This window comes from Engystomops pustulosus, chromosome 3 (assembly GCF_040894005.1).
Source record: "Engystomops pustulosus chromosome 3, aEngPut4.maternal, whole genome shotgun sequence".
In the NCBI taxonomy this organism is placed as follows: Eukaryota; Metazoa; Chordata; class Amphibia; order Anura; family Leptodactylidae; genus Engystomops; species Engystomops pustulosus.
The window spans coordinates 188,551,994-188,579,905 of NC_092413.1; the positions used below are offsets into that span (position 1 = coordinate 188,551,994).

General features: G+C 43.0%; 1 protein-coding gene and 1 long non-coding RNA gene across 5 annotated transcripts; one reads left to right on the plus strand and one right to left on the minus strand.

Moving 5' to 3' along the window:
- The first annotated feature begins 347 nt into the window (after positions 1 to 347).
- Positions 348 to 16,752, plus strand: LOC140122485 (uncharacterized). Its single transcript, XR_011854334.1, has 3 exons — positions 348 to 496; positions 2,109 to 2,298; positions 16,290 to 16,752. It is a non-coding gene; the product is annotated as an uncharacterized lncRNA (long non-coding RNA).
- NEU4 (neuraminidase 4) lies at positions 2,042 to 26,589 on the minus strand. 4 transcript variants are annotated; one of them, XM_072143405.1, is made up of 5 exons: positions 26,378 to 26,515; positions 22,210 to 22,416; positions 16,283 to 16,538; positions 4,243 to 5,340; positions 2,042 to 2,206 (listed from the first exon to the last, which is right to left on the minus strand). In XM_072143405.1, the coding sequence occupies exons 1-4, from the start codon at positions 26,384 to 26,386 to the stop codon at positions 4,268 to 4,270; spliced, it is 1,545 nt and encodes a 514-aa protein (XP_071999506.1). In that variant the 5' UTR covers positions 26,387 to 26,515; the 3' UTR covers positions 2,042 to 2,206; positions 4,243 to 4,267. The 4 variants fall into 4 exon arrangements, with proteins under 4 accessions (XP_071999506.1, XP_071999507.1, XP_071999508.1 ...); XM_072143406.1 differs by lacking the exon at positions 2,042 to 2,206 and having other exon boundaries at positions 4,142 to 5,340; positions 26,501 to 26,589; XM_072143407.1 differs by lacking the exon at positions 2,042 to 2,206 and having other exon boundaries at positions 4,142 to 5,340; positions 16,283 to 16,421.
- Between the last annotated feature and the right edge of the window lie 1,323 nt (positions 26,590 to 27,912).

The following is a 27,912-nucleotide window of genomic DNA, read 5'->3' on the forward strand; positions in this document are numbered from 1 at the left end:
TATACCAATGTGTGTGATTGTAACTTACAAGTGTGGGTGTACAAATATATATATTTAAAGGAAGAATGGGATCCCATTCAGGGGGCCTCTGGCCATACCCCAGAGATGACAAGTATAAACTCAACTTACTGTCAAGTTTAACTTTGTGCTGGATTATTATTGACTGGCACAATAAAAGAATGGCAGTAACATTGAAGAGACTGTCAGGTGTAGTGTGCCTCCATGTGAGAAACCAATTGTTCCTGTTTATAGCTATAGTTATCTGTAACCATCTAATAGTGGACCTTGCACCATTGTCCATGTATAATAACATGTTTTTCTTCCTTTAGATGTTTCTCTCTGGGATTTCTTCCTTTGTGGCGTTGCTTGGAGCTGGAATCTCTCTCTCAGTATCTGTTGCTGGATTATTCAGTGGTCCCTACTGTTTGATCCAGGAAGACGAGGAAGCAGCAGCCCAGAAATGGGGCTACCTTAAACGTAATTTGTTCAACAATGGGTAAGTTGTTACTGTAATGTGGTGCTAGGAGGTTCTGGACCAATGACTTACAGAAATATCTACTCCTTACTTATACAATGGCTTGAAGAAATAACATGATGGGGCACATTTACTAAGGTTTTATTTTTCCATATACAGAGCTGTGTGAGGGCATGTTTTCTGCATAACAAATTGCTCTTCATAGTGATGGTATCTAATATCCAATGCCGTGTACTAGGAAGCGGGAAAAAAAATCCAAATGCAGTGAAATCGGTGAAAAAATGTATTTGAAATGTTTTCTTGTGGGCTTGGATTTTACGTCTTTCACTGTACGCCAAAAATGACATGTCCGCTATATTCTTTGGGTTGGTACAATTACGGAGATACCAAATTTGTAAAGCTTTTATAATATTTTCGTACATTTACATAAATTAAAACCTCCTGTTCAAAAAGAAAATTCTTCATTTGACCATCTTCTGGCGCTAATAACTTTTTCATACTTAGGTGTACGGAGATGTTTGCGGTGTAATTTTTTGAGATGTTTGATGATGTTTTCAATGCTTCCATTTTGAGAATGGTACTGCCTTTTGATGACTTTTTATAGAATTTTTTATATTTTGCAAAATGGCAAAAAAGTGGCATTTTTAGCTTTTGGCCCTATTTTCTATTATGGGGTTAAACGCCCAGAAATTTTATTTTGATAGATCGGATCTTTTGGGATATGGGACATTTTTATGATTTTTACTGTTTACTTATATTTATTGATTCAAGGGAAAGTGGGGTGATTAGAATTTTTAGGTTTTTTTAATTTAATTTTTTTTAAACTGTTTTTCAGATTCCCTAGGGTTTTTTAACCCTAGTTTGTCTGATTGATCCTACCATATACTGTCTTTACACATCATCTACTACAATGTGCAAATCTCATGGCGATCAAATCCAAGATGGCAGCGCCCATGTGCCGCCGGGATTTAAATGCCTCAGCTCTAAACATCTCTATAGTATTGTACCTATATTGGCTGTACACAGTAAGAAGTGATTACAGTACTGTACATTTATATCAAGTGACATCTTCTCTGAATGTAGTTATAATCGAGTAAAAGCATAATACTGAAGCTCTTACAGCTGCATATTTCTCTGTAGCCTTAGTTACTTGTCTATATACTAACTTACCAAGGGACGGATTAAGACTGCCATGGGCCCTGAGCTGTATGAATATTATAAGCGCTACTAATCTAGAATCATTCACTACATATGGCAATCAAGCTTCTTGGAGAATGGAGGATGCATCCCTTCTTTCAATCAGCCATTTCAGGACCTTTGGAGGACTAGTGGAGCAAATTCCTTAAATCAAAGGAGATCAAAGTATTGTACAGGGTCTTGTGGGAGCCCCCTGGCTTATGGGCCCACTAATGTCATCTCTATAGTTATGCCACTGCTGGTGCTTCTGTCTGGGAAGTCATTCAATCTCATTTTTCAAGATATATTCTGATTAAAGAAACATTCTGTGGCAAAATGTCTAGAACTTTATACAATCATTTTTATTATATAACACTGCAAATAAGACTTCAAACTGCTATATACAATATATGTGGCCAGACAATCAGCAAACATTCCTTTCTTTCCTCTCCTGTAGCTCAACGGCCACGATTCCTGAAGTATCTTCCTCAGGTGGGACCTGTATCGAACCTCCAAACATTGAGATGTGGCATTCCAGTTTCTTCATTCTTCTGTCTGTGATCAATATTTTACAGATTGGATTGTGTCTATCCCAGACTGTTAATGCAATTTTTGGAGTTTTGTGTGGACATTGTGACCAGAAAAAAGTAGGTGTGCATAATTTTAAAAGCCTTTTTATGTAAAAACAAGGGCAGTAGAAGCTAAAAGAAGAGCGGATACTGCCAGAGAAGGTGCACACCAGTGTGTCAGTGTGCTTGGTTTACAATCCTTCATCCTGGTGGTAGATGTCCTTTAATTATGTCTTTGTATATGGAAAGTATGAAATTTTATGAAAAGTATCTTTCTCTCCGGTGCGGTCAAGTGTTCTCATGGTGATGCACATGAAAATAATATAAAGTCTGTCTGTTCTCTCCAAGAGTCCCCATCTAAGGCACTAGGCTTCTCATATGATGAGGCTACGTGGTCTGTACCACTCAAGCTCCCAATAAGGGGAGGACAAAAACTTCTATAACAATTACTGCTGATGATCAGACAGGCTCCTGTTACGTAAAGGATTTCAGGGCAGTTTCCCTGACTTTAAACTTATATTTATTGATGACCTATCAGTTTTCGGGTCCAGAGGGTACTGCCGCACCCAGACCAAAAGTCTCCTTGTACTCATCGTTAACTATTTGAATGGGTCTACTCATCCACCGGTAACACCAGTGCTGGCATTGATCTTGGGTGTTATCCCTTACATGCTGTGGGCAAAGCCATCTTATGTGCCGTCGTATTGGCTGGGATTGTTGCTCCCTGTGACTTCGCTTTGCCTGTGGCATGTAATGGATAACACCAAACAGGGGGTGGATTATAGGGATCCACGGGACCCAGGGGTGCCAGCCCCGTGTGTGCTGCATTACCAGTGGGGCTGTTAACTCAACCCGTGCTTCTGACTAAACCCGCAATATTCAATACAAACCGTACATTGCAGTTTTGGTCTGTTTATCGCTACTTATGATCTCTTTAAATTTTTTAGGAGAAAATAGTATAAAAATTATGCAATGTTCTTCCAGCAGGATGATGAAGTACTATGTTTCACTTTCCACGTAATGCTGGGTTCTGGTTACAACATAACTTTTATTGTGTGTCCTTTATAAACTGATTAATAGTGCAGAGACATCATGGGATTGATGATTAAGGACAGAGAAAAAGTAATTTTAAAGGAAACCTACCATTTTAATTGATGCATTATGAAGCAAACATACCTTGAGACTGCTGTAGCTACACTCATGCAGGATCATATCTTGGTTCATCCCTGAGCTGAGTGGTTTTGATGAAAAACAATTATAACATTCAGGACCTTGGGAAAGCTGGATCAGCATGGCTGTCTCAAATAAACACATTTACACAAGGGAGCTTGGAATTACAAATGGGGGTTAGTCAAGCATAACTAATCAACCTGAGCTGGATCACTCATACACAGCACCTGGGGGATGGTGCAGCAATTGATTATTCTGTCTGGCAGGGAGAAAAGTGATTGCATCATCTTCTCCTGCTGAGAAAAACTCACAGACTAGGAGAAGCGCGGAACCAAGCGCTGAAGGAGCCATAGAAGAGGCAGAGCTTCATTATCATAATGTTTTATCTGTTTTACAAGCAAAACCACTCAGCTCAGGGATTAACCATGACATGATCCTGCATCAGTGTAGCTACAGTCTCAAGGTATGTTTGCTTCATAAAGCATCAAATCAAACGGTAGATTTCCTTTAAATCAGAATGGTATCTGATCAGAGTCTACTCTGCAGGAAAATAGCCCTCATGTCTTGTCTTGTGTGTATATTATATATGTGAGGGATACATTTATGGAACAAAATGATGCTTTTAACAATTTTTAAGAACTCTTAGCAATCCAGAATAATATTAACCATATGACTAATGTCTTCAGTCTGGGGCACAGGGATATACTCTTTATGATGTGTGTTTATCAGAAGGAGCACAGTAACCATGATGTAACGTATAGATAGTACTTTCTTTAATGCCAATAGGCGGTATTTAGTTCAAAACATTGAGAAACACTAAAATAGCACATATTATAACATGTAAAACTTTACCTTTATGATTGTTATGGATAATCTTTTAAGATGTTGAACAAATTCCTTTTGTACCATCGTGTCTCAGAGATGTCTGGAGGTGACGGGCAGGGTAAGGGGGTAAGTTCTGGATGACCTCATATAGTGTAAACATGCTGAATGATATCTGCTCATAGGGAGATGTTATACCGTTCTCATAAAGACAGGCAAAGACAACTAATGGTCCGGCCTCTATCGCTCCAAGTTCTTCGGACCCTAAGTCTATATATGCCAAGTCTGAGTAGGCACTTGGTCCTTCATAAATGATCCAAGGGCTGGTCCAGCTATCAGCGTCTTTAGGGTATGGGCTGAGGTAAACCCCCAGATTTACACGTCGATGAGGGCTGGTTGGGTGACAGTACAAGACCCAAGTAGGCAACTGGAGTTGATAGTCAGTCCTTAAAATACTGTTTTGCTCTTGTGTTGATTTGGAAGAAGATTGTGGTTTATTATGCTTATTGTTTTTGTAACTTGTCTTTCCTTTTGAGTGTTTGTGATCCATTATTTTACAGAAATTGCTCTGTCTATTGAGTTGATAGTCGTCTAGGCGTCGCTCCAGACTATGATGTAACTGATGTACTCTTCTAGTTGCTATATCTGATATTTTATGTAGAGCAAACCCATTCATTGCCTGCCCCAACACTATATTTTTAGTATTAAGCTTTGAGGAAAACTGTAGAGGGGCAGGAAAGCCAACAACACTCCCATGGCATCCATTAGGTGTCTCCACCAGCTTTTCCACTAGTTGCCCTTGCTGGAAGACAGAACCACTATCATAACTGAGAGCTTGTACTCTGAACCCCAAGGAGCTTCTGGCATTGCAGTATAAGACATTACTCCCATCTTCTTCATCCACGGATACCAGCTGACATTCGACTGTTTGCAGGTTTGGGACTAGGTCTCCAAATGTCCAAGTTTTCCCATGATCAACACTACGGAAGACAAATGCTCTTGGGGTTGTACGGCACAGTTTCCCAAAGCAGTTTCTGCAGTCTATGTGATAGGTGTAAGCAGGCAGAAGAAGGTGACCAGATTTTAATTGAATACCATGTCCTGGTCCCAAGGCAAAGGTAGCCCACTCTGTACAGGAAAGGACAAAAAATGCCATGGGGTTACAAATCAAACCAGTCTTTTTAGATACTTAATAGTTTTTAATAGCCTCTGAATTTATTACAGGAACATACCAGGATTTTTTATTTATTCACACCTAGGTCACATGGTTACCCCCACCTATCAGATATCTTAGATTTCCTTTCAGGAGGTCTTTTCTTAATTTCACCTCTACAACGCACCACTACTGCTTTTTAGAGGTGAACATGCACATTGTAGTCATACCCCCACATTGGTGAACAGCAAGCTCCATCGTTTTAACACTTTATTTTATTTTTATGTAAATGAGGCAGAAGTGCTTTGGGAGTCGTTAACAGAGCCCCTTCTAATAGCAATTCTATTCAGCCTTCTGCCTCCTCAAGTGATGCCCCTAGTAGATGGTATTACCTGGCTCTACAAAGTTCTTGTGCATTAGCACCACAGTCAGGAGGAGCCTGATGATTACTTATGTAAAGATATGGTGCAATGTAAATGTTCATCTGGGAAAGCAGTGTTGGAGCTTTGTAGAGGTGAAAATAAGTAGTAGTTTTCCTTTAACATCCATGGGTGCTATGGTAAAACTATTGAAACATATATTAAACACAATTAATGAAAACAGAATACAAACATAAACATTCATAGAGAGCATTTAATTTCATTTTAGGGGAACTGAGAGTCTACTTAGGCTGTATTCACACTGCCATATGGGGGACATATATGCGACCGACGTATATACGGCCTATAAACATCCCCCATAGATGGCAATGGGCACACGGCGCCCTACGGGAACGTTATGCTGCCGCACAAGTGCGTCACCGTACCGTTCCGTACCCTGTGAAAAGATAGGACATGTCCTGCCTTTTCTCGGCACAGGTGCCGTGTGCCATGCTCCTCTCCCCAGCGCAGCTGATACAGCGGGCAACGGTGGTGTGAATGTAGCCTTACGGTGTGAAATTAATTTGTTTATGTTTATTCATTCACATGGATTTTTAAAAATTTTATTTAATTTTTACCTAAGAAACTAATCACAGCTTACAATACACACAAATCATACATGTCTTTTCCAAAAAACAGTTCTGCTCTGAGCAGATAACATACTGTGAAAATGTACAAGGTTCATTGCTAGAGATGAGCGAACATACTCGTCCGAGCTTGATGCTAGATCGAGCATTAGCGTACTCGTAACTGCTCGTTGCTCGGACGAGTATTTCGCCCGCTCGAGAAAATGGCAGCTCCCGCCGTTTTGCTTTTTGGCGGCCAGAAACAGAGCCAATCACAAGCCAGGAGACTCTGCACTCCACCCAGCATGACGTGGTACCCTTACACGTCGATAGCAGTGGTTGGCTGGCCAGCTCAGGTGACCCTGGGATAGACTAGCCGCTGCCCGCGCTGCTCGGATCATTCTGTGTCTGGATGCCGCTAGGGAGAGAGCTGCTGCTGGTCAGGGAAAGCGTTAGGGTGTTCTATTAGCTTACTGTTAGGCAGGAGTGATTCTACAACAACCCAACAGCCCTTCTTAGGGCTACAATAACGTTATACTTTTTTTTTTATTTGCTTGTGGCTGGGCTTGCTGGCACCAGTAGTGCAGCTAGTACCATATTGTGAGGAATTAGCAGGGGGACTTGCTACCGTTGTGTTTAGCTCTTAGTGACACACATATCCACCTCAAACACCAAAGTGGGAAAATTTATTAGGGGTTTGATTTCAATTAGGCACAGTCTGCCAGTTTCTTTTTATTTTACGTTTATTTTTTTAATAACTCAGTGTCATCTCATCTTGCATAGTAGTGTGCTTTCATACTTAGCTAGAAAATAGCCATAGGAGAATCCAAATGGCTTACTTACGCCTACAGTAGCGTTATATATATTTGATTTCTGGTTGATCTGCTGGTGGCTGTCCTTGCTGCAGTGCATCTACTAGCAAATTGTGAGCAATTTGGAGTGAGACTTGCGACCACTGTGTTTTGCGCTTAGTGACGCACATATCCATCGCAAAGACCGAAGTGGGAAAATTTATTAGGGCCCGGGGTTGGATTTCAATTAGGCACAGTCTGCCATTTCCTTTTTTATTTTACGTTTATTTTTTTCATAACTCAGCGTCATCTCATCTGGCATAGCAGTGTGCTTTCATACTTGGCTAGAAAATAGCCATAGGAGAATCCAAACGGCTTACTTACGCCTACAGTAGCGTTATATATATTTGATTTCTGGTTGATCTGCTGGTGGCTGTAGTTGCTGCAGTGCATCTACTAGCAAATTGTGAGCAATTTGGAGTGAGACTTGCGACCACTGTGTTTTGCGCTTAGTGACGCACATATCCATCGCAAAGACCGAAGTGGGAAAATTTATTAGGGCCCGGGGTTGGATTTCAATTAGGCACAGTCTGCCATTTCCTTTTTTATTTTACGTTTATTTTTTTCATAACTCAGCGTCATCTCATCTGGCATAGCAGTGTGCTTTCATACTTGGCTAGAAAATAGCCATAGCAATAGCATAGCATCGTTTGGTTTTAAAAACTAAAAAACACACCAAAAAAAAAAACACAAAAAAAAGTTTAAAAAAAAATTAAAGTTATAACTCTCATTTTCAAAATGTTTAACCCGAGGGCTAGGGGTAGAGGACGAGGGCGGGGACGTGGGCGTCCAACTACTGCAGGGGTCAGAGGCCGTGGTCCTGGGCGGGGTGAGACACCACCTGCTTATGAGGGAGCAGGGGAACGCCGCAGAGCTACACTCCCTAGGTTCATGTCTGAAGTTACTGGGACTCGTGGTAGAGCACTGTTGAGGCCAGAACAGTGCGAACAGGTGATGTCGTGGATTGCCGACAATGCTTCGAGCAATTTGTCCACCAGTCAGTCTTCCACGCAGTCCACCCATGTCACTGAAATCGGCACTCCTCCAGCTCCTGCACCTCAGCCTCCTCCCCCCCAGTCTGCCCCCTCCCAGCAAAATTTGCCATTTGAACCGGCATACTCTGAGGAACTGTTTTCTGGACCCTTCCCACAGTCACAAACCACTTGTCCGGTTGCTGATGAGCAATTTTCCGATGCCCAGGTTTTCCACCAGTCGCAGTCTGTGGGTGTTGATGACCTTGTTGACGTATTGGAAGAAGTGTGTAAAGAGGTGTCCGACGATGAGGAGACACGGTTGTCAGACAGTGGGGAAGTTGTTGTCAGGGCAGGAAGTCCGAGGGGGGAGCAGACTGAGGGATCGGAGGATGATGAGGTGACAGACCCAAGCTGGGTTGAGAGGCCGGGTGAACACAGTGCTTCTGAGACGGAGGAGAGTCCTCGACCAGAACAGGTTGGAAGAGGCAGTGGTGGGGCCAGACGGAGAGGCAGGGCCAGAGCTGGTGCATCAGCGCCAAATGTGTCAACTAGTGAAGCTCCCGTGGCGAGGGCTCCTGCGGCGAGGGCTAGATTTTCAGAAGTCTGGAGGTTCTTTAAGGAAACACCGGATGACCGACGGACTGTGGTGTGCCACATTTGCCAAACCAGGATCAGCAGGGGTTCCATCACTAATAGCTTAACTACCACCAGTATGCGCAGGCATATGAATGCTAAACACCCCACTCAGTGGCAACAAGCGCGTTCACCTCCGGCCGTGCACACCACTGCTCCATCCCCTGTGTCAGCTGATAGTCAGCCCCCTGCCCAGGACCCTGCCACAAAAACCCCATCGTCGCCTCCACGATCCTCCACAGCATCCACCAGCGTTCAGCTCTCCATACCCCAGACCCTGGAGCGGAAACGCAAATATAGTGCAACCCACCCGCACGCCCAAGCCCTTAATGTGCACATCTCCAGATTGCTAAGCCTGGAGATGCAGCCCTATAGGCTAGTAGAGACCGAGGCCTTTCGCAGCCTCATGGCGGCGGCCGCCCCTCGGTATTCGGTCCACAGCCGCCACTACTTTTCCCGATGTGCCGTCCCAGCCCTGCACCAGCACGTGTCAGACAACATAATCCGTGCCCTGACCAACGCCGTTTCTGACAAGGTCCACCTGACCACGGACACGTGGACGAGTGCTGCCGGGCAGGGCCACTATATATCACTGACGGCACATTGGGTTAACTTGGTGGAGGCTGGGACCGAGTCTGACCCTGCGGCTGGTCATATACTGCCGACGCCGAGGATTGCGGGGCCTACCTCGGTCCAGGTGTTTCAGGCCTACTATGCCTCCTCCTCCTCCCACCCCTCCTCCACCTCCTCCTCCGAACGACCATCCGTGGGCATGGCGCCATCAGTCGGTAGCTCTAGGCACAGCAGCAGTGCCGTCGCTAAGCGACAGCAGGCGGTGCTCAAACTGCTGAGCCTAGGCGATAAAAGGCACACTGCCCAAGAACTATTACAGGGCATCACGGCGCAGACTGATCTGTGGCTGGCACCGCTGAACCTGAAGCCAGGCATGGTTGTGTGTGACAACGACCGTAACCTGGTGGCGGCTCTGCAACTTGCCTGGCCCAACTTGCCTGGCCCATGTGTTAAATCTGATAGTTCAGCGTTTCCTCAAGACATACCCCAATCTGTCTGATTTGCTCACGAAGGTGCGCCGCATCTGTGCGCATTTCAGGAAGTCCAGCACAGATGCTGCCACTCTCAGGGCAGCGCAGCGCCGCCTCCAACTGCCCGCTCACCGACTGTTGTGCGACGTGCCCACGAGGTGGAATTCAACACTGACCATGTTATCCAGAGTTTACCAGCAGCGCCGAGCGATTGTAGACTGCCAGATGTCAACTTCCACCAGAACTGGTAGTCAGGTCAGTCAGCTTCCTCAAGTCTACAATGAGGAGTGGACGTGGATGTCTGATATCTGTCAGGTGCTGAGTAACTTTGAGGAGTCAACACAGATGGTCAGTGGCGATGCCGCCATCATCAGCCTCACCATCCCGCTGCTTGGCCTGTTGAAAAACTCTCTGGTCAGCATGAAGTCGGAAGCTTTGCGCTCCTCACAAGAGACGGGGGAAGAAGATTCCCTTGTTGATAGCCAAAGCACCCTTAGGTCTGTTTCTCAGCGCATATCGGAGGAGGTGGAGGAGGATGAGGAGGAAGAGGAGGAGAATGTTGGCGAGACACAAGAGGGGACCATTGTTGAGTCCTTCACTGTTGAGCGTGTATGGGCAGAAGAAGAGGAGTTGGAGGAGTTGGAGGAGGAGGAAATGGACAGTCAGGCCAGTGAGGGGAGTGAATTCTTACGCGTTGGTACTCTGGCGCATATGGCAGATTTCATGCTAGGCTGCCTATCCCGTGACCCTCGCGTTCAAAGAATTTATTCCAGCACCGATTACTGGGTGTTCACTCTCCTGGACCCACGGTACAAGCAAAATCTTTCCACTCTCATCCCTGGAGAGGAAAGGAGTGTGAGAATGCATGAATACCAGCAGGCCCTGGTGCACAAGCTGAAACAGTATTTCCCTTCTGACAGCGCTAGCGGCAGAGTGCGTAGTTCTGCGGGACAAGTAGCGAGGGAGAGTAGGCGAGCAGGCAGCTTGTCCAGCACTGGCAAGGGTACGCTTTACAAGGCTTTTGCCAGCTTTATGTCACCCCAGCAAGACACTGTCACCTGTCCCCAGTCTCGGCAGAGTAGGGCTGATCTTTACAGAAAGATGGTGAGGGAGTACGTAGCTGACCATACCATCGTCCTAAATGATCACACAGCTCCCTACAACTACTGGGTTTCAAAGCTGGACATGTGGCACGAACTGGCGCTGTACGCCTTGGAGGTTCTTGCCTGCCCTGCCGCTAGCGTCTTGTCCGAGCGGGTTTTCAGTGCAGCTGGTGGCATCATCACCGATAAGCGTACACGCCTGTCGACTGACAGCGCTGACAGGCTGACGCTTATCAAGATGAATAAAGCCTGGATTTCTCCTAATTTCCAATCTCCACCAGGTGAAGGAAGCTCAACCTGAATAATTTATCCACTCCTCCTCCTCCTCATTTTCCTCCTTCTCCTCCTCTTTGTACAGTAAAGCAGAGGAAACTGGCTATTTTTTGACAGGGCCCACTGGCTCTAGCTATAGTACTTTATGCATTTAATTTTTATGGAGGGCCACCGACCCGGTCCTCTGTTTTAAACAATTTTTGGGAGTGCCACATACAGGCACTCAATCTATTCAATTTTTCTGGAGGGCCACCTACCTGCTCCTCTGGTTTGAAAACTTTTTTGGACTGCCACATACAGGCACTCAATCTATTCCATTTTTCTGGAGGGCCACCTACCTGCTCCTCTGGTTTGAAAACTTTTTTGGACTGCCACATACAGGCACTCAATCTATTCCATTTTTCTGGAGGGCCACCTACCTGCTCCTCTGGTTTGAAAACTTTTTTGGACTGCCACATACAGGCACTCAATCTATTCCATTTTTCTGGAGGGCCACCTACCTGCTCCTCTGGTTTGAAAACTTTTTTGGACTGCCACATACAGGCACTATCCAAATTGAATTGTCTCCATAGCAGCCTCCACACGTTGTCTCCATTGCTACCTCCAAAAGTCGTCCATATAGCTGCCTCCATACATCGTCCCTTTATCAAACGAGGTGTGTCAGGCCGAAATTTGGGTTGTTTTCATGGATTCCACATCAAAGTTGTTAACTTTGTCGCCACCCTGCTGTGTTATCCACAAAATACACTGGCAAACTTTTACCATTTACGGATATTATTTCAGCGCTTCTTGCGCATCTGTTTACATTCCCCTCACCCGCCATATCCTAAACTTATAAGAACGCTACTACACTTGATCTTATACAAAAGGTTCTTAGAAGTGCTGTTTGGGGAGTAGCCTAGAGACAGGGGCTTGGATTGGCGAAAGCTCGCCTGGCAGCGGAGCGCCAGCTCCATGCCAAGAACCAACTAACATAGTTTTAACTGCAGCACCTTTAATCTACTACTAGTTCACTGCCTCCATACATGGCCGCCTTATCAAACGTGCTGTGTCAGGCAGAATTTTGGGTTGTTTTCATGGCTTCCACAACAAACTTGTTAACTTTGTCGCCACCCTGCTGTGTAATCCTCAAAATATACTGGCAAACTTTTACCATTTACGGATATTATTTCAGCGCTTCTTGCGCATCTGTTTACATTCCCCTCACCCGCCATATTCCAAACTTATAAGAACGCTACTACACTTAACTTGGTGCAGGCTGGGACCGAGTCTGACCCTGGGGCTGGTCATATACTGCGGACGCAGAGGATTGTGGGGCCTACCTCGTTCCAGGTGTTTCAGGCCTACTATGCCTCCTCCTCCTCCCACCCCTCCTCCACCTCCTCCTCCGAATTACCATCCGTGGGCATGGCGCCATCAGTCGGTAGCTCTAGGCACAGCAGCAGTGCCGTCGCTAAGCGACAGCAGGCGGTGCTCAAACTGCTGAGCCTAGGTGATAAAAGGCACACCGCCCAAGAGCTATTACAGGGCATTCCACATCAAACTTGTTAACTTTGTCGCCACCGTGCTGTGTAAGCCACAAAATATACTGGAAAACTTTTTTCATTTACGGATATTATTTCAGCGCTTCTTGCGCATCTGTTTACATTCCCCTCACCCGCCATATCCCAAACTTATAAGAACGCTACTACACTTGATCTTATACAAAAGGTTCTTAGAAGTGCTGTTTGGGGAGTAGCCTAGAGACAGGGGCTTCGATTGGCGAAAGCTCGCCTGGCAGCGGAGCGCCAGCTCCATGCCAAGATCCAACTAACATAGTTTTAACTGCAGCACCTTTAATCTACTACTAGTTCACTGCCTCCATACATGGTCCCCTTATCAAACGAGCTGTGTCAGGCAGAATTTTGGATTGTTTTCATGGCTTCCATGTTAACTTTGTCGCCACCCTGCTGTGTAATCCACAAAATATACTGGCAAACTTTTATCATGTACCGATATTATTTGAGCGCTTCTTGCTCACCTCCTTTGGTTCCTCTCTGCCACCCATTGGTTTGAAGCCTGAGTCCATTTAGGGTATGTTGCCATGACACTCTCTAGCCTGCCGCTGCTGCCGCTGCCGCTGCCTCTGCATGCCGTCCCCTATAGTGTCAGGGTCAATTATTGGATGTTTTAGATGCTATCTAGCCTCATTCGGTCACTCTGTCATGGCCATGCTGTTGCCCATAATTTTGGCATAATGGTGCGATTAAGCAGCCTCAGAGGCATCTATGCATGCTGCCCCTGCTGTTTCCTGTCCATTTCCGTGGTGTTTCCATCCTTTTCTGAGGTTCCCAGGTGTTTGGCCATGCTTCCCTGTGCAGAGCCTTGGTCCCCTTGAAAAATGCTCGAGTCTCCCATTGACTTCAATGGGGCTCGTTACTTGAAACGTGCACTCGAGCATCGGGAAAAGTTCGTCTCGAATATCGAGTACCCGAGCATTTTAATGCTCGCTCATCTCTATTCATTGCCAATAAGGCCACCAAGTCACATGGGTGACTCACTGTGCTTTCTGATACATGGAGTCCCTCAACTCTCCGGACATGTGCACTGAGATATGAAACTACATCTAAAGGGGAAACGGACAGTGAATAAGAGGAGGGTCTATTAGGATGACTCCATTACTCTGTGAATCAGCCCCATGACTCGAGTGCTTCAATGACAAAGAGCCAGGTACATTTTCTAAATTTATTTTCTGCTCAAATGGTGCAGCAGGAACCTGACATTTCATTATTAAGTTATTGAGGTGATATTGTGCACAGTGTTCTTTCTGTAAAAATTCTTTTATAGATCACAGATTTCTAAGAAGGTTGATATATATTAGTAGAAAAGTATAGTTCATAAGGATTCAGTTCCTTTCTTCTCTTAAAACCCCAATCACTCAAGGTTCCTGTGATTATATAACTATTGTTTTATAAAGGTTTGCAGAGGGATACAATATCACTGAATACTGATGTTCCTCAATAATCTGGATCAAATGCTTGGTCAACCATTTAAAGATTTTAAAGAGTAACTGTAAAGGTTTTTTTTCCACAAATCAACAGCTCTTGGGATGTAAAACAACTTTGCCTTTTTTCTTTGTTACTTATATGCAGCAGTTTCCTTACTATCCCCCTCAGATTACCTCATTGATGCAGTAGCTGCTTCCTCTCCATGTGCTGATAAGCCCCGTGAATCAGTTCTTTGTTTCTGGGTCGATTTCATGGGAGGGGAGGAGCTGCTGCTCCCTGCTCACAGAGGAGGAGGTCATGTGACAGCTCTGTGTATGTAGCAGGGCTGGATGTGTACAGAACAGTGAATACAGATGTCTCCTGCACAGAATAGTGAGTGAGATACAAGACCTACCTGTTCCCTATCACTCCCTCCATCCCAGTCTGTAATTCTACAGAACTTTCTCTGTCTCTGCACCTCATGCTGCTCCCCTCCCCCACCTTTTCATTGGCAGTATCAGCTCTGTGTAGATAAGCTATTAACCCTTAGTGGTCACACAGCCCAGGCATAGACTTCATGTACTAATGATTTCTACCACTTATTACATGTTCCCTGCTCCTCCATGTGATGGAAGCTTAGTCTCCGCCCACTTCACCTCTGGTGAGAAAGATTTTGTCTTTCACAAAAAAAAAATGCCATGACTTTGGAAAGAAAAGTCAGAGCAGCACAAAGTAGGGATTGTTCTGTTTGTTTTAAAAGGGGGAATCACATATAATAATTTGGTAAAATTACTATATCTTTACAGTTACGCTTTAAAGTGTTAGAATGTATGTTAAATAATCTGATGAACAAAAACAGTATTTTTCATATTTCTCAAGAGGGGTCGTGAAAAGTTACTTAAAGTGTGTGGCAATAATTGGAAGTTTGATAATTGATAACATGAGAGGAATTGAGGGAAACCAAGAAATTAGGTTCAACTAAGGCTCATGGGAACCATGAGAAATAATCTAAATAGATTATTTAAAAAACTAGTTTTTATTCACCGCATGGCGGTATATGAAGGAATTAAAAGAAACTTGTAAATTTACACATATTGGAAGGAATAGAATTTGTGCCAAAGCAAATAAACAGCTGTTCTAAATGTGATTTTCAAAACTTTATATGTTTTTTCAGTAAAGGAAAAAAAATGGACATTTAATGGTTTGTAATACAGGGGAGTCTATCACCAGTTTTGACCCTACAAAGCTGCAGACAGTGTTAGGTATTGTCCCAGGAGATCTGTTTAATCATACCTCTGTGTGTGTTGTTAGCAGTAGCTGTGAAAAATGCATTTCATATTCCAGGGTTGTAGCTGGACTTAATGTCGGTACACTGTTTTTCTCTTGACTATTTACATTGATCTTTCCCTCCCTCTGCTCTGAGTACAAGCTGTAGCAGACTGCATGATGACTCCTGTAGCAGGGGGGTGCTATGGAGCAGATCAATGAAGAGAGTGTGGAGCACAGCAGTGTGAGTACCTACCCCTAATGTACTCCTGCAATATTAATCCAATATATATTATTCGATTCTGTCTGAATTCAGATTATTATCAGTTCCCAGTGTTCCAATTAAAGGAAACCTACCATTTGATTTGATGCATTATGAAGCAAACATACCTTGAGACTGCTGTAGCTACACTGATGCAGGATCATGTCATGGTTAATCCCTTAGCTGAGTGGTTTTGCTGATAAAACAGATATAACATTATAAGCATGATAAGTCATGCTTGACTAACCCCCCTTTGGAATTCCAAGCTCCCTCGATGTGTTGATCGAGGTAGCCATGCTGTCCCAACTTTTTCATGGTCCTGAATGTTATAATAGTTTTTTCAGCAAAACCACTCGGGTCTGGGATTAACCAAGATATGATCCTGCATCAGTGCAGCTACAGTAATCTCAAGGTATGTTTGTTTCATACTGCATCAAATCAAATGGTAGGTTTCCTTTAAGATCATACAGGGGGTATGGGACATTCTCCAAAAATAAAAGCCGAAAATAATTTTGATACTGGAAGCACTTATCAAGTATTTCTTTTCTCTTTTTTTTTTACCTTTTAGTGATTCTCCGATGACCTTCTGGGTGAGATCTGTGACTTCACTCCACGTCTTGCCTTGGTCTGAGCTGGTTACATAACAAAGTCTTGCTAGATTACGGCCAGTGATGATCTGGTAGGATTCTGTAGTCCTGCCCTGGACAGCAATAAAGAAAAGGAAGATCTGTCCTGTAAAGGCATCATAGATCGGGCAAGGGTTCATTGAGCGGTGTCCAGGCAAGTGGGCTCTCTCCACAGCAAACATGTCCTCCCACTGCAGGAAGATGCAGGAAGATGCATTGATATTTACCACTACATACAGATACTACAGAAAACATGATGTTATTGTATATTATTATCCATGTTATCGCTCTAGATTTATATCTGCAGGTTCAGATGGAAACTAGGAGCCCCTTTTCTAAACAGAACATTTATTTCTATTGTAACACCTACTTTTCTTTTAAGAATAAAAGATTTTAGTAGTTATTATACCGTAATATTCTGGATTTCTACACTTCCTTGCATTGCTTTATTACTACTTTTTAATTGCAGTGACTCTCTTTTCGTTTCCCAAGGCCTACACCAGTGATGGCGAACCTATGGCACGGGTGCCAGAGGTGGCACTCGTAGCCCTTTCTGTGGGCACCCAGGCTGTTTCCCCAGGACAGAGTTTAGCAGACATGACTTTAATCTTCCTGCTGCTCTCAATGCTCTTTTAAGATGACACATCCTTGACTGATTAGAACTGCAGAAAAAGTGAGAAGGGCCAGTTTCTCTTTTGATGTCCCCATAATTCTTCCAGTGCAGAGAGACCCTGGAGAGAAGCTATAATGATGTCTGAATTTGCCCTCCTTTTTTTTAACTATATTGATGTACTCAGGGGGCCGATACGATTGAATGTTGTGGAAGAACAGGGAGCAATAAGTTACTGTTTAAATTGTCAAGTTGGCACTTGATGGTAAATAAGTGGGTTTTGGTTTTAGTTTGGGCACCCAGCCTTTAAAAGGTTTGCCATCACTGGCCTATACAATGAAATCAGAAGCAGAAGGCTCTACCCACAGTACGGTGACCTTTCAGATAACTGAAGCACAGATCCCATTCTGGTTTCCTGGTGTTGCCATTATAAAGTAAACATTTCATTCTGCTTCTGACTCCATTGTAAAAATTTTGTACCCAGTGGCAACTGAAGTAATCTTTCTTATTGGTGTTTTTTGCTGTAATCCAAGACACAAACCCCCGTATCCTTGGTTCAAGCTAGACCTTTTTCTTTTTTTCAAATAGTTGATCATACATAATACATATCTGGTGTAGCACTTACAATGACATCTAGAATAAAGCTAAAGTACCGTAATAATGTATACCATATATTTTGTGTCATTAAAAAATGATGGATTTGCTGATTTTATTCTTAAAGGTAAACTACCAGTAAGTTTAACAAAATAAACAAACTACATTCACCCACCTATGCTACTTTTTGTTCCAATCCAGAGGTGGTCTTTAATCTTGAAAATAAGACTTATAATTAGAAGCCAGGAGCTCAGAGGCAAGATGTCTGGTGCTCCGGACTGCTAATAATTCACTCTTCTCACATGACTTCACCTCCCCCTCCCAGCATTGGAGGGGGAGTTGTGGGTCATGCATAATTAGCAGACCAGACCCCCGGACATCTTGTCCCCATGCTCCTGACTGCTAATTATAAATCTTTTTTCCAGGCGATTCCCTTGTTAAGATTAAAGGAGAACACCGTCGGGATCTGGATGAAGAGGAGTGTAGGTTAGTATGTGTGGATTGTTTTTTGTTAAACGTACTGGTAGTTTTCCTTTAACACCTCTACCCCCTCAAATAAATTTGTAAAAACATTGGGGAACATATAATATGCCATCTCCACCAATTTTCTGGTGAAGAGGGTTTGTATAAAGCCCCATCTCCACCTGTTTTGTGGGAGAGGGGTAGACGGGGCGTAATTGCCCCGACCTGCTGAATTTACTGTTACTGACAGTATAGCTAATCTTGAGTTTAATCTACTTAGAGCCCCTTAGAAGATCAGGCATACCGTGCCTTGGAGAAGGGGAATATTAAAATTGACATGCAAAACACCATTATGAATATATTTCCCTTATCTGTAGCCTAAAGTGGCACCAATATTAACTACTGCTCATCCAACAAAAAACAAGCCTAAAACATGTTATCTTGAAGAAAAAAATCAAAACAAGAATAACATTAAAAAGTATAAAAATACACATTTACACTTTTCAAAATGAAATACTAATGAATCTACAGAACTTAGTTTCAATGTTATACACAATGTCAGATGTAGATCTCTATTTGGAAGAAAGAAGCCATTGAACAAACCCTTTAAGTGCAATTGTTATGGATGGTAAATAAAGGTACATTCTTGTAATGAACTTTAGAAGAGTTCACAGAGCAACCCTGGAGTGGGAAGAAAAGTACATAATCAACACTATATAACAAAGGTCAGGTAAAGAGGTTTTTCAAGCGTAAGATCTGAAAATAAAATGACTGTAGGCTCGTTGTCATCATAGTTTAGGGCAAACAAGTTTGTCTTGAAATTCCTACAGAGAAAACTTGTTGTGATTATTGATTTAGTGAGGCCGGTTTAATCCTTTGTCCAATATGAAGACTTGGTTGCTTCGAGTAGTGGCGGTGTGCTAGTACAGCACGTTGGACACGTTCCTCTAGAGGAAACAACTGAGTATCCAGTTTCTTTTGTTCTCTTTTGTAATATTTTAACACACAGAAAAATTTAAATTTTTATGTACCTATGTCATGCATGGAATTGGGTCCACATAAGGCTGTATCTAATAAATCCATAGAGTGTGAGGGGGGCTCATACAAAATAACCATGAGTGGGATGTCTGGTACGATAAACTAGGGAACTGGAGACTGTTTAATTTTCAGAATTTTTAATGCCACCACCTGAGTTCACTGCGAAGGGGCCTGAGTTCACTGCTTCGGCTTCTTAGTAGATATGGGCGCAAAGAACCGAACTAAGACCATATCTAAACTGGCAGATTTCTTTGCTATAGTCTCTGTGGTTTTCTGACAGAGACTATAGTAAACAGGGCCGCATCTGCCATGAGGCGAGATGAAAATCTCGCTTCAGGTGGCAGAATGCGGGCTCCCTGTAAAGGGCGGCGAAATTCGCCGCTCTAAAGTGGGCGATTCGGGCGTCCATTAACGCCCGAATCGCCCACCAGCTAAATAAATCGCGCCTGTCTCTTTAAGACGCAGACGCGATTTATATGCGGAGCGACGCAGCGCCTTTCCGGCAGCTGCGTCGCTCCGTTCTAAGCAGTGACACAGGCGTCATGACGTCACGCCGCCTGTGTCACTGTGCGGAGCCGTGGCTCACAGGAGAGCTGCGTGAAGACGGGAGCCGCGCCGAGGGAGCAGCTGCCTGCAGGTGAGTATGATTTTTATTATTTTTCATGTATTTAATTAAATAAATGTGGCTAATAATTAATACTGGGGGGGGGGGCGCTATATATATCATATGGGGCCAGAATTATTTTATACTGGGGGGGGGGGATGATGGAATGCTATGTATTTTATTTGGGGCTATAATTATTTTATACTGGGGGGGGGGTGGATGATGGAATGCTATGTATTTTATTTGGGGCTATAATTATTTTATACTGGGGGGGGATGCAATATATATTTATATTATTTGGGGCTATACCGTAATTATTTTATACTGGGGGGGATGCAATATATATATATTATTTGGGGCTATGATTGTTTTATACTGGGGGGATGCTATAGATATTATATGGGGCCAGAATTATTTTATACTAGGGGCCGGGGGGGTTCTGTATATTTTATTTGGGGATTTGGGGCTATAATTATTTTATACTGGGGGGGGACGCTATATATATTATTTGGGGCTATAATTATTTTATACTGGGGGGATGCTATATATATATTATTTGGGGCTATAATTATTTTATACTGGGGGTTGCTATATATTATTTGGGGCTATAATTATTTTATACTGGGGGGTGATGCTATAGATATTATTTGGGGTTATAATTATTTTATACTGGGGGGGATGCTATAGATATTATTTGGGGCTATAATTATTTTATACTGGGGGGATGCTATATATATTATTTGGGGCTATAATTATTTTATACTGGGGGGGATGCTATAGATATTATTTGGGGCTATAATTATTTTATATTGGGGGTGATTCAGTATATATTATATGGGGCCAGAATCATTTTATACTGGTGGGTGCTGTATATATTATATATCACTACATCACTAAGCTGGGGGGATGTATATGGGATACAGTATATTACTAAGCTGGGGGGGGGAGGCTGTATATCGGGTACAGTATATTACTTAGCTGCAGGGGCTGTATATGGGATACAGTATATTACTAAGCTGGGGGGGCTGTATATGGGGTACAGTATATTACTAAGCTGGGGGGCTGTATATAGGATACAGTATATTACTAAGCCTGGGGGTTGTATATGGGATACAGTATATTACTAAGCTGGGGAGCTGTATATGGGGTACAGTATATTACTAAGCTGGGGAGCTGTATATGGGGTACAGTATATTACTAAGCTGGGGGCTGTATATGGGATACAGTATATTACTAAGCCTGGGGGTTGTATATGGGATACAGTATATTACTAAGCTGGGGAGCTGTATATGGGGTACAGTATATTACTAAGCTGGGGGGGCTGTATATCGGGTACAGTATATTACTAAGCTGGGGGCTGTATATGGGATACAGTATATTACTAAGCTGGGGGGGCTGTATATGGGATACAGTATATTACTTAGCTACAGGGGCTGTTTATGGGATACAGTATATTACTAAGCTGGGGGGGCTGTATATCGGGTACAGTATATTACTTAGCTGCAGGGGCTGTATATGGGATACAGTATATTACTAAGCTGGGGGGCTGTATATGTGGGGCAAGATTTTATCCCTATATAATGAAGGGATGTGTTATATGTGGGGTAGTGTGCGGTCAGTTGTGTTGTGAGGGGTATATATTATTTAGGAGCACAGTGTTGTTATCCAGGAGACTTTATACTGTAAGTGACTGTGGTATTTTTAGGAACGCTGGGTGGAGATGCTGCACGGAGCTGAAGATATCTGGCCGTGAATTCAGCAGTGATACGTAATAGATTGGAGAACCCGGAATAAAGTCCTCCTGATGGAAGAGATTGTCATCTATAAGGTACTAGATGCCACTAATGACTCTCAGATCCTGTAGCCAGTCACACAGTGTCAGGGGCTGTCTGTAGGGTTGTTACTTGTTAGTAAAGTTTAAGGATTTACTTAACAGGGAGCGGGGGGGGGGGGGGGAGGGGCAGCATTTTAATGTTCGCCTGAGGCAGCAAATATGCTAGAATCGGCCCTGATAGTAAATCAGGGGCGTGAACACCCCAGGCCAGCCCTTCTCCCCGTCCCAACATACCCGAAGTGTCGCGCGGGTTGGAGAAGCAATGAAACTGGTGGGGAGGAGGAGATTTATGTACCTTTTCCACCAGAAAACTGCCTGAGAAGGCATATTGAATCTCCCCGATTGAGTCAGGTCCTGTAGATGCAAAAGAACCCTATGCTTAGAGTCTATTCTTTACCAAGAAACCACAGTGAAGCATCATACATAGTCTATAAGACTTGTACTCCTGGAATGGCGGTATCCATGAGGAGAATTAATATCTTCTAGAATTGAGGACTATACTGCTCATTCATAACCCAGTGGACACTACAGCAAAAAGTTAGTGACACATCCCTGGCATCAGAGGGACTGTTGATGATTTACGTTCCCCCTTAGAGCAGGTGTTTTAAATCTGGTGACAGATTACCCTGAAGGCTTATGGGTGTGCATATCAAGGGGTGTGCAGCTTTACAGAAAGTTAAGAAATGTACAATATATGTTCAATAATCACATCCTTCTAACCTCTACATAGCTGTGGTAAAGGATGCCACGACGCAATACAAGTAAATTTGCATGGGCATCATCAGCACTTAGCCTTTCTTCTGTGAATGCCAACAGAGTCGACCATCGAGGGATGTAGAGGAGCGCCGGGACACGGTATGTCACCCCATTCTTCTCTTTCTCAAAAAGAACTGTGCGAGCAGGAACACGACGGGATCCCATATAAGGCTGAAAAAGTTACAAGAAAATACTATTACTCTGTAAAACTTTATATAAAAAGTTTATGATGGTCCATTGCAGAAACACTAAGACTTCCTGCTATTGTAGGGGGAGTCCCATACAAGTTTCCCAAAGAGTATCTAACCTATCTATATCTGGTTATGTCTGTTTTTTCAAATTCTAGCAACTTTTCTTTCTGAAGTCTCTGCATGCAGTGGCGTAACTGGGAGAGGCAGGGCCCCATAGTGAACTTATGAATGGGGCCGCCCTTACCCCTTAAACAGACATGCAGCATATACACATCAGATCTGCATATGTATTTAGAGCATATACACAAATACACACATGCAGCATATTCACATGAAATACCCCAGATGCCGGGCCCCCTGACACTGTGGGCCCCATAGCAGCTGCAATGTAGTTATGGCCCTGTCTTTATGCAAACTTTTCAATCCACTCTATGGGGGTTGGAGAGCTAGCTGCTTTTGCTTACTCCTTACTCCTGTTTACTTCTCAGTGAGCTTTTACAATTGTCATGCATAGGGACAGTTATGCCACCAGAACTTTTGGGGCAAACAAATGTTGTACAGTTGGTACAGAAAGCATTCAGACCCCTTGAAATTTTCACTCTTTGTTTCATTGCAGCCAACTGGTAAGATCAAAAAGTTATTTTTTTGCTCATTAATGTGCACTCTGCCCCCGTCTGGACAGAAAAAACAAAAATGTAGATATTTTTGCTAATTTATTAAACATGAAAAACTGAAAATTCACATGGTGATAAGTATTCGGCCCCTATCCTCAGTATTGAGTAGAAACAGCTTTGGAGCTGGTGCAGCCAGGAGTCTTCTTGGGAATGATACAACAAGTTTCTCACACCTGGATTTGGGGATCCTCTGCCTCTTCCTTGCAGATCCTCTCCAGTTCCCTCAGGTTGGATGGTGAACATTGGTGGAAGCCATTCTCAAGTCTCTCCAGAGATGCTCCATTGGGTTTAGGTCTGGTCTCTGGCTGGGTCAGTCAGGAATGGTCACAGAGCTGTTCTGAAGCCTCTGCTTTGTAATTTTTAGCTGTGTGCTTAGGGTCATTGTCTTGTTGGAAGGTGAAGCTTCAGCCCAGTCTGAGGTCCAGAGCTCTGGAAGAGGTTTTCATCCAGGATATCTCTGTATTTGGCCGTATTCATCTTTCCTTCAATTACAACCAGTCGTCCTGTCCCTGCCTCCATAGCTTGATGCTGCCACCACCATGTGTCACTGTGGGGATTGTATTTGGGAAGTGATGAGCAGTGCCTGGTTTTCTCCATACATACGCTTAAATTAAATACCAAAAAGTTCTATTATTGCATCATCAGACAAGGGAATTTTATTTCTCATTGTCTGGGAGTCATTCATGTGTTTTTTTTTTCAAACTGTTGGTTGTCATACATCTTGAACTGTGGAGAGGCTTCCGTCAGCAGACTCCCGATTGGTGGAGGCTACAGTGATAGTTACAGTAACTTTGCAGAACTCTCTCCTGTCTACATGCTGAATCTCTGGAGCTCAGCCACACTGATCTTGGGGTTCTTCTTTACCTTTATTACCAATGCTCTTGTCACATGATTGCTTCATTTGGCTGGACGGCCAGCTGGAGGAAAAGTTGTGGTCGTCTCAAACTGCATCTATTTAAGGGTTATGGAGGCCACTGTGCTCTAAAGGAACCGTGAGTGCTGCAGAAATTCTTTTGTAACCTTGGCCTGATCTATGCCTTGCCACAACTCTGTCTCTGAGCTTCTTTTGCAGTTTCATAGACCTCATGATTATCATGTGCTTTGAGATGCACTGTGAGCTGTGAGGTCTTATATAGACAGGTGTGTGCCTTTCCTATCCATGTCAAATCATTGTCAATTAAACACACCTGGATTCCAATGAAGGAGTAGAACCATCTCAAGGAGGATTAGAAGGAAATTGGCAGCATGTGAGTTAAATATGAGTGTCACAGAAAAGGGTCTGCATACTTATGAGCATGTGATATTTCAGTTTTTCTAATTTATTAGTAAATTAGAAAAACTATCTACATTTCTGTTTATCAATTGGAAACAAAGAGTAAACATATGAGAGCGTCTGAATACTATTCGTACCCAATCAAAAACAATCATTTTGCCATAAGGAAGGAAAGTTGTTGAGGGAGGGTGAATTTTAGGTGAGAAAGGGAATATTGCACTTTTAATTTCATCAGTCCTAGGTAAGATAATGGGGGAGAGGGAAGGAAGAAAGATAGGCTCAGTTTGTTTTAAAGGAAAGCTACCACCAGGATGAAAGATTGTAAACCAAGCACACTGACATACTAATGTGTGCCCCCTCTGGCAGGATCTGCTCTTCTGTAGATCTTATGCCCTGTTTTTTTTTTTTTAAAGTATTGTTCCATTGCTGTTTTTTGCAAAAACTAGGGCAGGAGAACAAGACTGGGTCCTGTCAGAGAGGACACGCACCAGTATGTCAGTGTGCTTGGTTTACAATCCTTCATCCTGGTGGTAGATTTCCTCTGTCAGGTCTTGTTTACACAAATTAATGTCCAAAAAGGAGAACCAAGGAGACCAAATCTGCTTAAAACCACTTAAAAGCGTTTAGTCCACGTTTTCAGCAATGAGATCAAGGTTTTCCAGTTAATTAAAAAATGTTAGTATTAATTAATAATATTATATTGGAGAGTCAAAATATGCGCAAGAAAACCTTGGATATTTTGATGTAAGAGTTGATTTTCTCTCAGAAAATCTTTATTAAAGAGAATCTACCACCATCCCTTCCGAATACAAGTCGTAGGGCTCCGCAGAGTCCTTTCAGTTGTCCAATTAAAAGACTGCAAAAATATGTAAATAAGGCTGGTGGTGCACCCGAGGCATTAGCTTTCAGCTCATACCTTACCGCACACGCACTACTATCCAAGTGCATGTTAAGTAGTTGCTTATCATAGAGCAGATACTGTCTTGCACACTGGGCATGAGAAGGGCGGTTGTTCTGGTGGCGCATGTGCGGTAAGGTATGAGCCGTGACCAGGTGCACCACCAACCTCTTTAGCATAATTTTACAAAGTAATTTTTTGGAACGCCTGTGAGGACCAAAAGTATTATAAAGGTATGTTGTGTACGTAGGGGGCTGCATGGAGCAGTGCCAAATGCTTACACGCAGTGGGGGGTGAGGTAAACTGCCTTTTATAGGGTGTTATCCACTTTAAGCAAATAATTGATATGGTTTGTGTAAGAAAAAGTTATATAATTTTACAATATATTTTCTGTATCAATTCCCCACGGTTTTCTAGATCTCTGCTTGCTGTCCTGCTATAGAAAGCTTCTATGTTTCCTTCTGGTGGACAGAAATGGGTCCATGGTCACACAGGTGCACAGCTCGTTAGTATCAGATAGAGTAACCAGAGCTGTGTGATATAACGAGCCGTGCACTTGTGTGACCATGGACCCATTTCTGTCCACCGGAAGGAAACATAGAAGCTTTCTATATCAGGACAGCAAGCAGAAATATCTAGAAGCTTTATATAGCAGATCTTGAAAACAGTGAGGAAGTGATACAGAAAGTATATTGGAAAATTGTATAACTTTTCCTTACACAAACAACATCAATTATTTGCTGAAAGTGGAAAACCCCTTTAAGTTTGACCATTTGAACATGTCCTAGAAGGGAAGGAAGGAGAATGATAATAGGCAAAGTAAAAGGAGAAAGAAACACTTTCCTCTAATTATATATATTATGATGGTTCTTGTATTCCCTTTTTTGTTGAAAAGATGGATTCACTTATTTTAAGACAGATTTAGATTCCCAATCAGGTGATTAAAGAGACAGTCCGGATGATCTGATCTGACAAATGCTCTTGTGCTACACACACATCCTGCAACTTCTGCACCTCATGGTCCTCTGTGACATTTCTCATCCTTCATTACTGATCTTTACTTCATTTAGAAAAAAAGTTTATATTTCCTACTTACCGCAGGCATCAGCAACCCAGCCAGGTACCTGGAGCTTTAAGCTGTTATTTTACTTTATACTTTAAATTGGGAACATCTTGTATATTGAAAAATGCATTAATATTTCAAATCAGAATTGGTTACCTGCGTATTCTGTTCTTCGGACTGCTGAGATTATCTCCGTGTCGCATGGTTTGCCCTGGTCTCTCTTTATCCGTGGTGTTACAGCTTTTCCTCTTCCAGGACTTTCTACCTACAGACCTAGAAGTGATGACCGGTGCTGACAGAGGACATTTCATGTGACCCAGAAAATCCCCCAGTCAGCAGCCATTGACTGACGCTGCGCTCCCCTGGAATATCTGTGTTTGCTCGGATTGTTTGCCACCAGTTTAAACTTCTTTCTCTTCTATTGCGTTACTTTTCTTTAAGTTAAACTTTACTTTGTGTTGACTGCTCCCTATTAATGTGGCAAAGCACCGACAAGCTACAAATACATTTCACACACACAAATTACATTATAATCCAATTTTATAGATGACTTGACAAAATTAGCTTTAGTACAAACAAATCCACTTATACAGGTTTAATACAGTAAATGAGCTGAATACATTGTACGTATGTGGTCAAGGAGTCATTAGCTATTAATGCAAAACTAGAATAGCAACCTAGAGATGACTGCAAAGGAGGCATTAACCTCAGGGCTTTTACAATCTACTTGTCTCCAACCTTTCTCAGATGCTCCCAGCAGCCTGACCTCTGGCAAGTAAAGGAAACCTGTTATCATAAAAATCCAGTGTAACAGAAGCCAAGTGTGAGAAAATATCATCCTTAGAAAAAAGCAGAAAAGGGGAATAAACACATTTATTATATGAGACTAGGGTGTAACTACAGTGGTAACAGTCACAGCAGCCTCTATGGGGCCCAAAGTGTCAGGAGGGCCCCATCATCTGATCTGCCCCACAAACGAATGGACGATGTGCACCATTATAAACACATTTACTTACCCCAACAGACATAGGCATATTTTGGAGAGTTTGACAGAGTATTTGGACAGAGTATTTGGAGAGTATTTTAGGCTATTTCGAGTGCCGGTCACACTCTACCTTTCTTGGATACTGTTATATACTCTTTATACCGTACAATGTGCAGCATAATATGTATATAATGCTCCACATCCCTTATTCTTCAGTGTGTCAGGTCAGGTGCTGGGGCCCCCTGACACCATGGGCCCCATAGCAGCTGCTATAGCTGCTGCCGCTGTAGTCTTTCAGTGCCAGAAAAGCAGAAGCTACTTGTTTCTATGCCTCAATTAAGTGTCTTGCTGCACCCTAAAAATAGTCTGAAAAATGTTCAGCAGCTCTAATTTCATTAAGTACTTTCTACATTTTACACAATCAATGACATTTGTTTTTCAAATTGCAATTCATGAATGTTCCAATGTTATGCTTCTTGTAGTGTTTGTTGAATGTGAAATATTTACATTTAGTGGCAAACATACAGGTATTACGTGTTCCACCACATGCAAAAAATTCGGGATGACCATGTTTTTTATCCTT

Excerpts from the sequence above, each read along its gene's own strand:
- NEU4 (XM_072143405.1), bottom strand. Across the intron at positions 16,539-22,209 it reads TTTACCACAGCTATGTAGAG|TGGGAGGACATGTTTGCTGT; the intron begins GTTAGAAGGATG and ends ATCTTCCTGCAG. Across the intron at positions 5,341-16,282 it reads CATCGGAGAATCACTAAAAG|AGTGGGCTACCTTTGCCTTG; the intron begins GTAAAAAAAAAA and ends TTTCCTGTACAG.